Raw genomic sequence first — 16,777 nt, 5'->3', positions numbered from 1 at the left:
CACTTGATATTTTTCGGAGAGGGGGGGGGGGCGAACCACATTTTCCTGGGAGGGGGGGGGACGACACTGGTAAAAGTATATCTTTTCAATATAAATTTCGTTCTGAAGGGGGGGGGGGGTGAGATACTTGGAGGAAACTCTGCTATCGTAAGACCAGTGTTTCTTTCGGACACCTCTCCGGGGGATGGGTGTACCTGGTGCAAGTCCACAACCCCCTTTCCTGAACTAAATAAAAAAAAATTACATAAAGAATAAATATTTTATCTACTGCCCCCCCCCCTCTTCAGTCCCCGGAGAGTAATGTTTGAAAGTAAACCTGTGTAGCCCTAACGTAAACCTCGCCCATGCCATATTTCTAGAGCTTACTCTGGTATTCTAAGCCTAACCCCTCCACTGAGAGAGGTGAGTAACATCTGGGTACCTATAGCGGAAAAGGTGAAACTCACACCAACTCATGATCATCGTTCTTTTATTTTTAAAAACTTGATCATTATTTATAATTTAACTTTCCCATTTTGAATGCACTCGTTATTTCGTACCTTTAAATATATTTTATTTATTTTTACAAAAAAAAAATTGCTTTACTTTTCGTATATGTTATTTTAAAATAATATTTTTGTACGCTTATAACATTTATCGATATCAGGTGTTTTTTTTTTCTCCATTTGGAAAATTATTTTGACTATTTTTTGTTTCTTTAACGTTGTTGTAATGCACATGTCATCCAATTGTTTAAAAAAAAATATGTAAAATTATTGAAGGTATATGTTGAACAGACCAGACAATTGAAATTGTGTCTATGGTTATCTTGTAATACCAACACTATTTGCCTCTAAAATACGAAGGTTTCGGATGAAACTGTCGAAAATGATTGACTAAAACCGCATTGTTGAGACGAAAATAGTTTCTAGTAAAACACGAATTATTCTGAAGAAAATGTTTGCCAGTAAAAAACGAATTGTTCTGATTTAAATTCTTGTTAGTAAATACGTATTGTTTGATTTAAATCCTTGCTAGTAAAATACGTATTGTTTGATTTAAATCCTTGCTAGTAAAATACGGATTGTTCTGAAGAAAACCTTTTGCTAGTAAAATACAAAAAGGAGTTAAGAAAATCTTTGTCAGTAAAACACTAATTGTTCTGAAGAACAAGAATTGAAGGAACTTAAGTACGCTACACTGGTTTAATTATTTAACTTCTTTAGGTGCATCCGATATCTTATTCTAGTAGGGAGATTTTGATCTCTTATCCCAAGATGGAGATGTCAAAATCTTTTTCCCGGTATGGAGATTTTGGCATCTTATCCCACGATATCTTACCCTAGTAGGGAGATTTTAATATTTTATCCCAGGATCAATATTTTGAAATTTCACCCGGGATAGAGATATCCTAATCCACATATAAACGACAGTGTGGAGTTAACATAGCTCACACAGTTACTGAGACTTTAAAGTTCGTTTGAACGAATTATGTTAAGCTGATAAATTAGGTGTTAAATTTTTGTTGGTTGAGATTTGTGTGATTTTTATTGATGAATTATTTAACGCTGAAAGGATGTGTTTGTTGATGAGTGACGTATTGCTTTAAGTTATATACTTGATGATTAAGTCATGTATTGATGAATGACTTTTTTGCTTAAAATAATGTATGAGTTGATGCATGACTTATTGCCCTAAGTCATGTATATGTTGATGAATGACTCATTACATTAAAATAATGTATTTGTTGATACATGACTTATAGCCTTAAGTCATGTATTTGTAGTTGAATCACTTATTGCCTTAAGTCATGAATATGTTGTTGAATGACTTATTACCTTAAGTCATGTATATGTTGTTGAATGACTTATTACCTTAAGTCATATATTAGTTGATGCATGACTTATTGCCTTAAGTCATGTATATGTTGTTGAATGACTTATTACATGAAGTCATGTATTTGTTGTTGAATGACTTATGACATGAAGTCATGTACCCCCTACCCAGACCACCAATTCTACCACAAGTGGGCCATGCTGATGGACCCGGAAGATATCAACGGTGGGGTCAAAGGTTACCTCAAGTGTGACATTGCCGTCATAGGAAAAGGAGACTCCGTTAAAGTACGATTTTTTTTCCTTCTTTTTTTTTACAGTTAAATTAAATTAGAGAATGCGGTAATTGTAATTAGAGGACTAGTACTTTTCTTCTAAGTTTCGAGGAGTGACCTTTAAACTTTGACCTTTCCTAGGTCCCACCAAAGTCTGAGAAGGAAGATGACGACATTGAAGCGTAAGTTTTTTTAAAAATAAATTTGACACCGTCTTAGATTTCGCCACTTTTCTTCCGGTTATTAATTTTATAAAATGTCCTACTTGTCATTAGTTGGAATACTTGTCGGAGAGAAAATCCGTGTACTCTGATATACATATATATAGTGCGTGGAGGGTGGGGATTATAATCATCTAGTTATCCTGAGAACGGTGTTGTTTGATACACATATGTCTAATAGAAATAGTGGGGGGGGGGGTGTTATATTCATCTACTTATCCTCAGAACAGTGTTCTTTGATGCACAGATAATTCCTATAGAGATAGTGGGGAAGGGGAATTATATTCAGCAAGTGATCCTGAGGTTTTATTTAAAACATATGCCCCGCCTGGGAAATCAGACATTAACGTAAGCAGTAAAGTACAACAACACAGTTTAGTTTATCATCTAGGACACCAACTAAATAAGAAATATATCCCATTGATGAACTTCTTTTAAAAGAAATGCGCTTTGTGTGGTGGGGGCAAGGGGGGGGGGGGGGGGGGTAATTTAATGGTTGAGAGGGGCAGTGTAAACAAAACGTGACGTCACATCTAACGCCACGGTGTGGGCGTGTGACAACGTGGATAGAAAAGGGTTAAAACAGTTTTTTTAAAGTGTGAAGCTAATAGAATTGTCCTTTTGCGGCTAGAGTTAAAGGAATTTGTTTTTGTAGAACGTGAGTAAGAAAACAGATGTGTGAAATTATTGTTAGTTAGGTATGTGAAAATACTTTAGAGGCGTGAAAAATGTGAAAAATATGAGAATTGAGTGAAAAACTGTCGTTACATATGTGAAAAAATGTTGTTACATGTGAGAATAATCAGAAAATATAGGTAGTTATATATATGAATACTGTTCGAATGAAAGAAAAATGTGAAAATATTGCTATATGTACAGAAAATGTGAAAATATTGTTATATGTACAGAACATGTGAAAATATTGTTGATTGGGTAAGAAGTGTGAAAATCTCATTAGATGTGTAAATTATGTAAAAACGTTGCTAGTTGTGTGATAATTATGTTACATTATGTGTGAAAGATGTGAAAACATTAGATGTGTCTTCTTCTTCTTCCTCGTGGGAAGGGATCCCCTCCAGCACAATTAAGCAGGCCTATACGTGTCAACTGGTTATGCGCCATTGAAGCCATTGATTCCGATTTCGGCCTGCTTTTCTTTTTGCATATGCTTCCATAGCCTTTGTCCAACCAAGAACAAACTACAAGGCAGCAGTTGTTTGATTTTGGAGTTGTCTCTCCTAGAAGAGTTGCTGTCCCCAGCTAACGAGCCTCATCTGCCCGAGGGTTCGAACTCGAGAGTTATCGGTTTAGCAGCCATGAGCTTTACCGACTCGACCACGCCGACCCTTATAAGATGTGTGAAAGTTGTGAAAACATCCTTAGATGTGTGAAAGATGTGAAAACATCCTTAGATGTGTGAAAGATGTGAAAACATCATGCGATATGTAAAACATGTAAAACGTTACTTGTTCCCGCTCCCCCCAACAGCAACCTGCTGCTCCCCGACGGAGTGCCGGCAGACCGGCAAAAAGCCCGGTACGTCGTGAAGATCTACCGGGCCGAGGGTCTGCCCAAGATGAACGCCGGCATCATGGCGAATGTCAAGAAAGCTTTTACCGGAGAGAATCGCGATCTGACGGATCCGTTTGTGGAAGTCAGTTTTGCTGGACACAGGGTGAGGTATTGGTGAGATAAGACTGGCCTAAGGTGAGATAGTTATTGGTGAGATGGGACTGACCTAAGGTGAGATATTGGTGAGATTGGACTGACCTAAGGTGAGATATTGATGAGATGGGACTGACCTAAGGTGAGATATTGGTGAGATGGGACTGGCCTAAGGTGAGATATTGATGAGATGGGACTGACCTAAGGTGAGATCTTGGTGAGATAGGACTGACCTAAGGTGAGATGGGACTGGCCTAAGATGAGATATTGATGAGATGGGACTGACCTAAGGTGAGATCTTGGTGAGATAGGACTGACCTAAGGTGAGATATTGGTGAGATGGGACTGACCTAAGGTGAGATATTGGTGAGATGGGACTGACGTAGGTGAGGTAGTTATTGGTGAGATGGGACTGACCAAAGGTGAGATAGTTATTGGTGAAATGAGAGTCACCTAAGATCATATCTGGTTTTTGATGGACGTTGGTCTTGTGTTGTCTAGGGGATGGGTCGCCAGTTAAGGTTATAAGCTCTGTGTTTAAATCGAATAGGTTTAACTGAATAGGTTTTATCGAACGTGTCTAATCGAGTATTTTTAGTTAAATGGGTTTAGGCGAGTAGGTTTAAACGAGTAGGTTCAATTGAATTATATTTAAACGAGTAGGTTTAACTGGATAGGTTTAATTTAAACTTTTTTTTTTAAACCTGTCGCTAAATCATTCAAATTTTTCGAAGTGCTAGACCACGACCCAACAATCATTGTATATATTTAAAACAATTCCAAAACGTCATGTCAAACCATGTACTTGTCGCAATAGACCTTAACATCTACCTTTACCATGGTGTCACTAGGGACGCACCTCCGTCAAGAAAGGTTGCTACGAGCCGGTGTGGAACGAGCAGGTGACCTTCACCGAGATGTTCCCACCACTCTGCCGTAGGATACGTCTGCAACTCAGGGATAACGACAGCGTCAACGATGACGTCATCGGGACACATTTCATCGACCTCTCGCTGATATCCCACGAAGGCGAGAAAGGTGAAGGACGCAGTATTGTTATTTTTAGATCTATGTGGTGTCACTGTAATGTTTTATTTCGTCCCTTTGCGTTATGTTTGTGTTTTATTTCTATAAAGTAAGTTTTTAGGTAAAATAGTGACTGGAAAAATACACAACGGAAAACTGCGCAACGGAAAACTGCGTACAAAAATGTACGCAAGGCATTTTTTTATAAATCGAACATTTTTAGACATTAGCAAATAAAACATTTTTCAAAGAAATGTAAAAATATGTAAAGTGTTTTTAATACAATTAATTTCAATTTGCCATTTATCTGTTTGCGCAGTTTTCCGTTTGCGCCTTTTAACTCGGCCATTGAAAACTATTCCATACATATTTTATGTGGTAGATGATTGTGTCGAGTATTATATGAGGTGGACTAAAATTCATAATTTTCTTCCAGTCTTTACGTAATGATTAACGAGAGTTTAATCGAACAATTGCTAATTAGTAGCTAATTAAGGGGTAGGGTAGGTTTCAGGGAAAACAGGCTGGAACCTCGATTTTTAAGTACCACCAATCTGTGCTTTTCAGAGGCGTAGGCGACCCTTTCGATTTGCACCCCCCCCCCTCAAACTTTCGATTTGCACCCCCGCCCCCTCAAACTTTCGATTTGCACCCCCCCCCCTCAAGCTTTCAATTTAATTTTCCAACCCATTTTGGCGCCAGGGGACATATGCCCCCCCCCCGGCTACGCCTCTGGTGCTTTTTTCTTCTCCCAAACAACAAAAACGTTTACTATCGCACCATCTACTATTTTAACAAATCGAATTCCTCTTAAAAGAACCCTTTTTTCGGTAGTAATATAAATAAATAACTAAATATAAATAATAAAGGCTGCCAGCGAATTTCCAGTCAGTAACCCACCCAAGCGTAACCCTCCCCTAAGCATAACCGTAGATGCGGAAGTATTATCAGCTGTTTTAAAATTAAAGATTTTTATTTCGATATGTTGATTCGTTATACCTAATGTCACATGTCGTATTTTTTTAGAAGAAGGTTTATTATGGGTCGCCTTTATTGTACAGGTTTCTTGCCAACCTATGGACCCGCATGGGTCAACCTGTACGGGTCGACCCGGGACTACCAGATCCTGGCAAAACACGGCCACCTGAACGACGGGCTGGGGGAGGGCGTGTCCTACAGGGGGCGTCTCATGATCTCCGTCAAGACAGAGATCATCGACACGGAGGACATAGGCGTGACCCTGGTGGAGGTGGAGGCCACGCCCCCTGTCTCTGAGGTAGGAAGAGGGGACTATAGTATTATGGTTCAATTAATTAACAAACACACATACAAACACACACACACTGTTACCGGTTTTAATTATCATTCAGTCGTTTCGCAAATGAAACATCGGCCGTTTTGATACACTGCATTTTCTTTTCCCACTTACATATTATATGTAAGGGGTGATTATTTCAGGAAAAGACTTCTCTTACATTAAAACATCAAAGTGATTTATTTATCAACGTGTTTTCGTTCTACCCCCTCCCCCTTAACCCCCCCCCCCTCCCCCCAACTATGTTTATACTTTGACCTTCGGCTTTTTTTTTTGGCAGAATTTTAGTACAAATTTCAGCAACGAGTGCAACCTCGCTTGTTTATGAAGCCTAACTATTTGTATAAAGTCCTTCATTAAAGAACATGTATAGCTTTTCTTTCCTTTATAGATCGAGTAGAGTATGACTCGTACTCGGCATTCATAAGGGATTTTATTTTAAATCCGCACCCAAAATCTTAGCACAGTGTTCGAATCCCGAGCGAATGCCCATAACTGTCCTAAGTCTAATAATTTACGCAATGTGTGTCCTACAGAGCTATTGTTTGTCATCCACTGTAGCCTTATAGAATAGCTTATAATCTGTCTGTGTTGAAATGTCTGCCTGTGTTAAAATGTCTGCCTGTGTTGAAATGTCTGCCTGTGTTGAAATGTCTGCCTATGTTAAAATGTCTGCCTATGTTGAAATGTCTGCCTATGTTGAAATGTCTGCCTATGTTGAAATGTCTGTCTCTATTTGACAGACTGCTGCCGGGAGGACAGAGGAATATTTTCTGTTTGGATGTTTTCTGGAGGCCGCCATGATTGACAAGAAGGTTGGGGACAGGCCAATACATTTTGAGATGAGCATTGGTAGGTGGAGCTATGGCTAATTTATGTTGGGTGGGTGGAGCTATGGCTTGTTAATGGTGGGTAGGAGGAGCTATTGTTGATTTTTGTTGGTTGGGAGGAAACTATGATTAATTTTCGTTGGGTGTGTGGAGCCATGGCTTATTTATGATGGTGGGTGGGGCCATGGCTAATGTATGAGTGAGTGGAGCTGTGGTTAATTTTTGTAGGGTGGGTGGAGCTAATTTATGTTGAGTGGCTGGAGCCATGTTGGAGGGGTGGAGCTGTTGCTACTTAATGCTGATCGGGTGGAGCTTTGGTTAGCGTAAGGGTGGTTGGAGTTATGTCAGATTCATTTTGGGTGGGTGGAGCCATGGCTAATTTATGTAGGGTGGGTGGAGTCATGCTTAATTTATGTTAGATGGCTTTATCTTACTGTCGGCAAAGCAAAGTTTTGGGGAATATACAAACTTTAGTGTTCTGGAAAATTTAATTTGGTTTAGAAAATATGCGTTGTGTTAAAAAAGTTTGTTTTGTGTGGGTAAATGTATTTCCAAATCAATGGGATGTTGAAGAAAATGTTTATTAAGTAGTCGATGTTTATGTTGTTGACGAAGTATCTTAACTGTAAAGTTGTATCGTAGTATGTGTAGTAACCGCTAATGTTTTAATATCAGAAATCTATTAGAGTACAATGCACTAAAAAAAAAGTCCTACCAGTTTGCATTAACCCGATCGTCTGGTTGCCTAGGTAACGCCGGTAATGTCATGGACGGCTACAACCCGCCGTGCCGCCACAGCCGGGACGACAGTTCCGATGAGACGGACCAGGGGTCGGACCAGGAAGATGACCGCTTGACCGCCTCCCATGATGCCCCGCAGTAAGCACGCGACACCTTCGTCTGTCCTAACTACCCTACACCTGCTACACCATTTTTAGAATCTTCTAGTTTCCTTATGAATTATATATCTTAATATATATATATATATATATATATATATATATATATATATATATATATATATATATATATATATATATATATATATATATATATATATATATATATATATATATATATATATATATATATATCAAGTTATTCATATCCACCCCTCCCCCCCACCGCCCCTCCCCAGGTGGGTGAGCACCACGGTGCCGGTGAAGCCAGTCAGCCGTGACAAGTGCTACTATCACCTGCCCTACTATGAGGACAAGCCGTGCGTGTACCTGACGGAACACTTTGAGGACCATCGGCGCCGGATGTACAACTCCAACATCATTGAGAAGATCTGCGAGAAGCTGGTCAGTGCCACTGGGTTTCGTTTCTGTGATTTAGATTTAGTTATTGTAACAACATGAATTCTATGTTGTTGTGGGTTAGTTTTCACACAGGAATACAAGCAATAGTGGCAACTTCAAATGATGACTTTATTTACACTATATACAGTGAGAATGATAAATCCATAGTTATTCATGGTAAATCCATATTAGAAGACACTCAACAAGTACAGTCACAGTCACGACTCCAAGTCATGGAGACATCTTACATTCACTGCCACAGTTCAAGTTCCAAGTCCTAGCACACAACACTCGTTCACCTTTTTTTTCTCCCTTTTATACGGTCCATTCTCTCCCCTTACGTACATGAGCGATCTCACCCAAAAACATGAAAAAACACATGACGATCGCTCAGACAGTCCTTCCGCTAGCCAGGTACTCTTCATTCATGCAAAACACAATATAATAAAGATACATAATTATACAGTCTGTGACAGTTATGTTTCGTTCCAGCGACGTTAAATATATCTAACCATCTAGATGCTGGTCAGTGCCACTGAGTTTCGTTCCTGTGACGTTCATCTATCTAGCCATACCTGATCAGTTATAATGGGTTTAGATTTAGTTATGTTAATCTATTTAGGGCTACAGGACAATCCCCCCCTGGATAATTCCCCCCCCCCGGACATTTCCCCCCTCCCCCGTATTTACCCCCCGGAGCAATTACCCCCCTGTCAATTACCCCCCTGTCAATTACCCCCCGGGGGAATTACCCCCCCCCCCCCCTCTCAAGTTAAAATCCTAACTCTAACTAGAATTTTATACCTATATACTACTTTAATCCAAACCTTAAGAAAAAGACCAAAACCTAAGCATCCACCTTAGCCTAAAACTTCACACAAAACCAAAACCAAAGCTAGACACAACCCTAACCCTAAAACTAGCTCTAACCCTAACCCTAGCTCTAACCCTAACCCTAGCCCTAGCCCTAGCCCTAGCCCTAACCCTAACCCTAACCCTAACCCTAACCCTAACCCTAACCCTAACCCTAACCCTAACCCTAACCCTAGCCCTAGCCCTAGCTCTAACCCTAACCCTAACCCTAGCCCTAGCCCTAGCCCTAAACCTAACCCTAAACCTAGCCCTAACCCTAACCCTAACTCTAACCCTGTCCGGGGGGGGGGGGGGTAATGTCCTACTGGGCGGGGGGGTAATTGAGAGGGGGGGTAATTACTCTGGGGGGTAATGTCGGGGGGAAATATCCGGGGGGGGGTAATTGACAGGGGGGAAATGTCCTGTTCCCTCTATTTAGATGGTGAGTGCTACTGAGTTTTCTTCCAGCGACGTGAAAAATATCTAACCATCTAGAAGTTGGGCAGTGCCACTTGCACTTGGTTTTGATCCAGTGATGTTAAAGCAAGCCACCATGAGATAATTAATTAATTAAAATTGCATTAATGTTTTATTATTTAAATTTAATTGCAGAAGGCTAGGCTTTAGTTGTTTCCCGAGTATGTGAATTAAAAAAAATTAAAATAGAATGATGCGTTAAGTTTTGAAATCGATCATTTTTTCCACAATTTTATTTCAATTACACTGTCTCAGCTAAATAACAAATGTAAGAACGCTATAAAAGTCGTGTTTACTACGGGAAACTACCCTGTATTTAGCCAGTAAAACCAAATTATGTCCCTTGATATAGTAGAAAAATAAATGTTACCACTGATCACGTTAGACTTGTCACTCTGAGTTCTTCCCCCCCCCCCCCCCCGCAGGATGACGGGCTCGCGCATGTGCAGATAATGATTGACGATGAGCAGCCATTTCCGGAACAACGTTTGAGGCTCGTCTTTGAGGAATTGGGTCAAGGTTGCTCCAAGTTCGTGTCCCTGGTCAAAGGGACCGGGGGTGGGTCGGCGGCCGGCAAGACCAAACTGGACAAGGAGAGACACAAGTTGTTGGTCAGAGAAATGGTAGGTTGGGGCTGTCCGATGTTCAGAGAAAGGGTAGGTTGGCTGGTAGGTTGGGGCTGTCCGATGTTCAGAGAAAGGGTAGGTTGGCTGGTAGGTTGGGGCTGTCCGATGTTCAGAGAAAGGGTAGGTTGGCTGGTAGGTTGGGGCTGTCCGATGTTCAGAGAAATGGTAGGTTGGCTGGTAGGTTGGGGCTGTCCGATGTTCAGAGAAAGGGTAGGTTGGGGCTGTCCGATGTTCAGAGAAATGGTAGGTTGGCTGGTAGGTTGGGATTGTCCGATGTTCAGAGAAAGGGTAGGTTGGCTGGTAGGTTGGGGCTGTCCGATGTTCAGAGAAATGGTAGGTTGGGGCTGTCCGATGTTCAGAGAAAGGGTAGGTTGGCTGGTAGGTTGGGGCTGTCCGATGTTCAGAGAAATGGTAGGTTGGGGCTGTCCGATGTTCAGAGAAATGGTAGGTTGGGGCTGTCCGATGTTCAGAGAAAGGGTAGGTTGGCTGGTAGGTTGAGGCTGTCCGATGTTCAGAGAAAGGGCAGGTTGGCTGGTAGGTTGGGGCTGTCCGATGTTCAGAGAAATGGTAGGTTGGCTGGTAGGTTGGGGCTGTCCGATGTTCAGAGAAAGGGTAGGTTGGGGCTGTCCGATGTTCAGAGAAATGGTAGGTTGGCTGGTAGGTTGGGGCTGTCCGATGTTCAGAGAAATGGTAGGTTGGCTGGTAGGTTGGGATTGTCCGATGTTCAGAGAAAGGGTAGGTTGGCTGGTAGGTTGGGGCTGTCCGATGTTCAGAGAAATGGTAGGTTGGGGCTGTCCGATGTTCAGAGAAAGGGTAGGTTGGCTGGTAGGTTGGGGCTGTCCGATGTTCAGAGAAAGGGCAGGTTGGCTGGTAGGTAGGGGCTGTCCGATGTTCAGAGAAAGGGTAGGTTGGGGCTGTCCGATGGTCAGAGAAATGGTAGGTTGGGGCTGTCCTATGTTCAGAGAAAGGGTAGGTTGGCTGGTAGGTTGGGGCTGTCCGATGTTCAGAGAAAGGGTAGGTTGGCTGTTAGGTTGGGGCTGTCCGATGTTCAGAGAAAGGGTAGGTTGGCTGGTAGGTTGGGGCTGTCCGATGTTCAGAGAAAGGGCAGGTTGGCTGGTAGGTTGGGGCTGTCCGATGTTCAGAGAAAGGGTAGGTTGGCTGGTAGGTTGGGGCTGTCCGATGTTCAGAGAAATGGTAGGTTGGGGCTGTCCGATGTTCAGAGAAAGGGTAGGTTGGGATTGTCCGATGTTCAGAGAAAGGGCAGGTTGGCTGGTAGGTAGGGGCTGTCCGATGTTCAGAGAAAGGGTAGGTTGGCTGGTAGGTTGGGGCTGTCCGATGTTCAGAGAAATGGTAGGTTGGGGCTGTCCGATGTTCAGAGAAATGGTAGGTTGGGGCTGTCCGATGTTCAGAGAAAGGGTAGGTTGGGATTGTCCGATGTTCAGAGAAAGGGTAGGTTGGCTGGTAGGTTGGGGCTGTCCGATGTTCAGAGAAATGGTAGGTTGGCTGGTAGGTTGGGGCTGTCCGATGTTCAGAGAAAGGGTAGGTTGGGGCTGTCCGATGATAATTCTTTTATGGGACGGCATTACGGGGATGACGAATATAGGTTTGATGACCGGATGTCCTCTATGTACAGGACCAGCTGTCCACATTGGCCAGGACAATGAAAGCAACTGTGACCAAATCTAACATGATGGACAAGATTAAAGCTGGCAGTCAATACCTCAACAAGCTGAAGAGTTTGTCAATAGAGGTAAGTGCCATGTCACATCTACTCCATAACTCGCATTATTTTATCATTGTTTCTTGTTTCTTCCTTACAGCAATAAACTTCATTATTGTCATTACCCAAATCAACTTGTATTATCATTATCGAAAGCCTCATTTATTATAGCTTTTTAAGTAACTACTTTTCCAGACTTTTATCTCCGGGGGGGGGGGCACTTCATATTTTCGGGGGGGGGGGGGGGGGGCGGACACTAGGAATAGTATAGACTATCTTCGGGGGCTCAACTCCACCCCCCCCCCCCAAGAGATGCCTGGAAGAAACTCTGCTAACCATGCTGAATTGTTCTTTGTTTAAATTTTCGAATAACCACACTTTGTTATACCATCATAAATATTTATTGTTCAACCACCACCATCACTTGACCACTAACATAACCCACCATCACCATCACTGTCCATAACCTGACCATTACATAGCCTTGCATCACATGACCACTGACATAACCTACCATCACCATCACTGTCCATAACCTGACCACAACATTACCTTCCATCACACATCCCATCATTACGTGACTACCACCACCACCCATAACGTCTCGCCTATCTCCCCCCCCCCCCCCAGCCCCAACACGCCCTCCCTGACATCTTCATCTGGATGTTGAGCCACAACAAAAGGATCGCCTACCAAAGGATCCCCGCTAGACAGGTCATCTATAGCATCGTGGATGAGGAGAGGGGCAAAGACTGTGGGAAACCTCTCACACTGCTGCTCAGGGTAGGTCGGACAACACAAGTTAACGTAACAATGTTATATTTTATCGGTATATTCACCTTTTGTGTAGCAATAAAGTTTAAAGACCTGCTTTAAGGATCTGCTTTAAAAGGTTCCATGACAAATGGCTAAGGGATTTTGTATGGGAATGGTTGAAATATTTTGTCCTGAAATATCTTGTCCATGATTTCTTTTATCCTGAGATATTTTGTCCAGGATATCATTTGCCCTGAGATATTTTGCGTGAGATAATTTGTCCTTTCACATAATAAAGATATTAAACAAAAGCACAATGCTATGTAATGCAACTGTCTTTCTATAAGAAGCTTTCATTTAAATTAATTCAGGCAGTTAAAGCTCAAAATAATTTTTTTTAAATATGTGGTTTAAGTGTCTTGAGTTACAGAATATCTTTAAAGAACACATTACCTCACATACCTTCAGCTCTTACATACTTAGCTCAAAAGCTTTAGAATTAACATCTTCACAACACACATCTTTAGCTCATGCATAGTTAACTGTGACATGACAATTTTGTCTCGAGACATTTATTTTTATCCTGAGATATTTTTTATGTAACCATTTTAAGCTCACATTAAGCTCAAAGATCTTAAACTTACCCTCCCCCCCCCCACCTGACAGCTGCCGGGCAAGCGAGCCATGGGGTCAGCTGGTTGGACCATACAAACCAAGCTCCAGGTTTTCCTCTGGCTGGGCCTGTCCAAGCACAAGAAAGATTTCCTCAAGGGCCTGCCCAGAGGATACGAGGAGACCAAGCAGCTCAAACAGGCCTGTAAGCCGTCTGGGGCACCGCCGGGGTACATACACTATAACGGTGAGTTTCTTTACACCCCCCCCCCCCCGTGTGTATATTCACCGTTGTACCTACCATTCACTTTTTATCATGATATTTCCAGTAATGTATGTTGCTTAACTCCCTTCCCCTCCCCCTTCCAGCATGATAGATTCACTTTAATGGGTCGGGTAACAGCCAGTATAACCATTACCCATATCACAAAAGAAATAATGCTAGCCATCACGCTCATTTCTTTGATTATTTTACTCTCACTACAATGAGATTCTACATGTTGTTCTGTCCCCACTAACCTTCGATCTGATGGCTACCTTGCTACCTTCGATCTCATGGCTACCTTGCTACCTTCGATCTCATGGCTACCTTCGATCTCATGGATACCTTTAATCAAAGTCTATCTTGCTACCTTTGATCTGATGGATAACTTTGCTTCTGATTACATTGGTATACCCATTAACCACACTCAATCACACCTGAACATAACACACAGCTATATCCAAATCAACCCAATTGTCATAAATACAAACCTCATTTATTACATCTTTTTATACATCAAATAATCCTTCTAAATTGTCCTTTGTTTAAATTCTCGACTAACCACACTTTGGCTAAAGATCACTTTTGTGAGCGATGTATGAAGTTAAGTTCCCTTCATCTGATAGTGTAAGGTTCTACTTGTGATTGTTACCATGACCAAAGATGGTCAACACTATGTCCTTCCACATTTAAAAAAAAAAAAGCAGACTGAATTCGGAGTCAACAGACCATGTGAACAAAAAAATTTTTTACAACAAAATTGAAACCAAATATTTCTGACCCCCCCCCCCCCCCAGAGCGCCAGTCATTCCAGCTAAGAGCCCACATGTACCAGGCGAGACAACTCATCGGATCTGACGCTTCAGGTCTGTCTGACCCGTTTGCCCGGATCGCTTTTGCCGACCAGAGTCTGGCCACTCAGGTGAGTGTTTACAGTCACGTGATGGGCACCCGCCAGTAAGGGGATTTTCTATTGGTTGTTAAAAATAGAACATGTTTTAAAATAGATTTCCGCAGGCGACAGTGTTATTTGCATTTCAAAACGTCAAGAAAATAAAGCAATACAACACAACAATATAAGTATAAGCAATCAATTAAATGAATGAATGAATCGATTAATAAATCAATAATAAACCATTAAGAACGCTTGCAAAATAAATTTTAAAAAGTACCTTTTATTAATAGTAAGCAGAAATTTCAATAAATACAACATGCAATTTTAATGTTGAAATCCAGCCAACAAGCAATTGATAAAATAAGAAATATAAGTTTAAATTAAAGTTTAAATTTAAAAAAAGTAATATTAGTTTAAATTTAACCAAAAAAGAGTATATAAAATAAGTAATAAAAGTATGAATTAGTAACCAATAAAAAGTCAATAAAATCAGTACCCCACCACCTCCCACACACCCCCCACCATCAAAACCCCCACCACCTCCCACACACCCCCCACCATCAAAACCCCCACCACCTCCCACACTCCCACACACCAATTTTCCTTTTGTTGTAACTGTGACTTTTCGACCTTGACCTACAGGTGATTGAGCAGACTTTGAGCCCCACCTGGGACGAGATGCTGATACTGACCGAGGTCCAGGTGTACGGCATGATGGACGAGATCGTGGACGAGCCCCCAACGGTGGTGGTCGAGATCTTCGATCAGGACAAAGTGGTGAGTTTTTTATAGGGTTAGACAGGTGACAACAGTATATACAAAGTGGTGAGTCTTTTTATAGGGTTAGATTCCAACATTATATACAAAGTGGTGAGTCTTTTCATAGGGTTAGATTCAACATTATGTACAAAGTGGTGGGTCTTTTTATAGGGTTAGACAGGTGACAACATTGTGGTGAGTCTTTTTATAGGGTTAGATTCAACATTATATACAAAGTGGTGAGTCTTTTCATAGGGTTAGATTCAACATTATGTACAAAGTGGTGAGTCTTTTCATCAAATCAGACTGATGACAACATTATATACAAAGTGGTGAGTCTTTTTATAGGGTTAGATTCAACATTATATACAAAGTGGTGAGTCTTTTTATAGGGTTAGATTCAACATTATATACAAAGTGGTGAGTCTTTTTATACGGTTAGACAGGTGACAACATTGTGGTGAGACTTTTTACAGGGTTAGATTCCAACATTATGTACAAAGTGGTGAGTCTTTTCATAGGGGCATACTGATGACAACATTATATACAAAGTGGTGAGACTTTACCTAGGGACAGACAGGTTACAACATTATATACAAAGTGGTGAGTCTTTTCATAGGGTTAGACAGGTTACAACATTATGGTGAGTCTTTTCATAGGGTTAGACAGGTTACAACATTATGGTGAGTCTTTTCCTAGGGTTAGACAGGTTACATCAGTATATCCCTTCGTGGGTAACTCGTAATAATGAACTATTCGTGGTGATAATCTCACAACCAACAACATTAGCCTGTACGTAATGTCATAGACATATGAAGCAAAGTCATAACTTCAATTTGACACAAACCATGACATTATCTACTCTGACAAAACTCATAACACCAAAATCGAAAAACCGCAACATACACAAACAAATATTATTCTTAACATATTTAAAATTAAAACATTTTATTACTCATAAACCTACAAAAAATCATGCGATTTAGAAATGTCGAAAATCAACCTCAAAATAGAATTGATGTTATGTCATCAAATATTTCTCCTTTGACTTTTCAGGGCAAGTCAGAGTTCATAGGCCGCGCCCTCTGCAAGCCGGTGGTCAAGCTGAGCAGTGAAGCCTACAAGCCCCCCAAATTCCCGCCCCGCCTAGAATGGTGGGACATCTTCCGCGGGCCGGACCGCGCCGGGGAGCTCCTGGCGACCTTTGAACTCCTCCAGGTCAGACTCTGCACGCTTGTGACGTCATGCTGTATCCCGTGGGTAGTGGGTAGCATCAAGTTTGTCGAATGGAGCATGACGGTTTGCGCGTGACTCTGTCGCCATAACGTTAATTTGTTGTTCTTCCTATTTTTTTTCTCCAATTTATTTTTT

The 16,777-nt window shown here is 41.4% G+C and overlaps 1 protein-coding gene across 3 annotated transcripts in view; it reads left to right on the top strand.

Annotated features, from left to right (window-relative positions):
- LOC131954443 (otoferlin) overlaps positions 1-16,777 on the top strand; it is a gene marked incomplete at its 5' end in the record, with an annotated part of 146,620 nt that overhangs the window by 49,091 nt on the left and 80,752 nt on the right. For all 3 annotated transcript variants that reach the window (XM_059318116.1, XM_059318115.1, XM_059318114.1), the window contains 15 exon segments: positions 1,987-2,102; positions 2,231-2,271; positions 3,799-3,985; positions 4,827-5,013; positions 6,063-6,277; positions 7,060-7,168; positions 7,896-8,025; positions 8,285-8,450; positions 10,202-10,399; positions 12,036-12,152; positions 12,753-12,905; positions 13,545-13,737; positions 14,550-14,674; positions 15,290-15,424; positions 16,463-16,624. In XM_059318116.1, the coding sequence (XP_059174099.1) occupies positions 1,987-2,102; positions 2,231-2,271; positions 3,799-3,985; positions 4,827-5,013; positions 6,063-6,277; positions 7,060-7,168; positions 7,896-8,025; positions 8,285-8,450; positions 10,202-10,399; positions 12,036-12,152; positions 12,753-12,905; positions 13,545-13,737; positions 14,550-14,674; positions 15,290-15,424; positions 16,463-16,624 (2,234 nt within the window).

This window comes from Physella acuta, unplaced genomic scaffold, assembly GCF_028476545.2.
Source record: "Physella acuta isolate Inbredline_101_S28 unplaced genomic scaffold, ASM2847654v3 ptg000999l, whole genome shotgun sequence".
Lineage (NCBI taxonomy): Eukaryota > Metazoa > Mollusca > Gastropoda > Physidae > Physella > Physella acuta.
The sequence above is the reverse complement of the archived record's forward strand: the minus strand, read 5'-3'. Positions and strand labels throughout refer to the sequence as shown.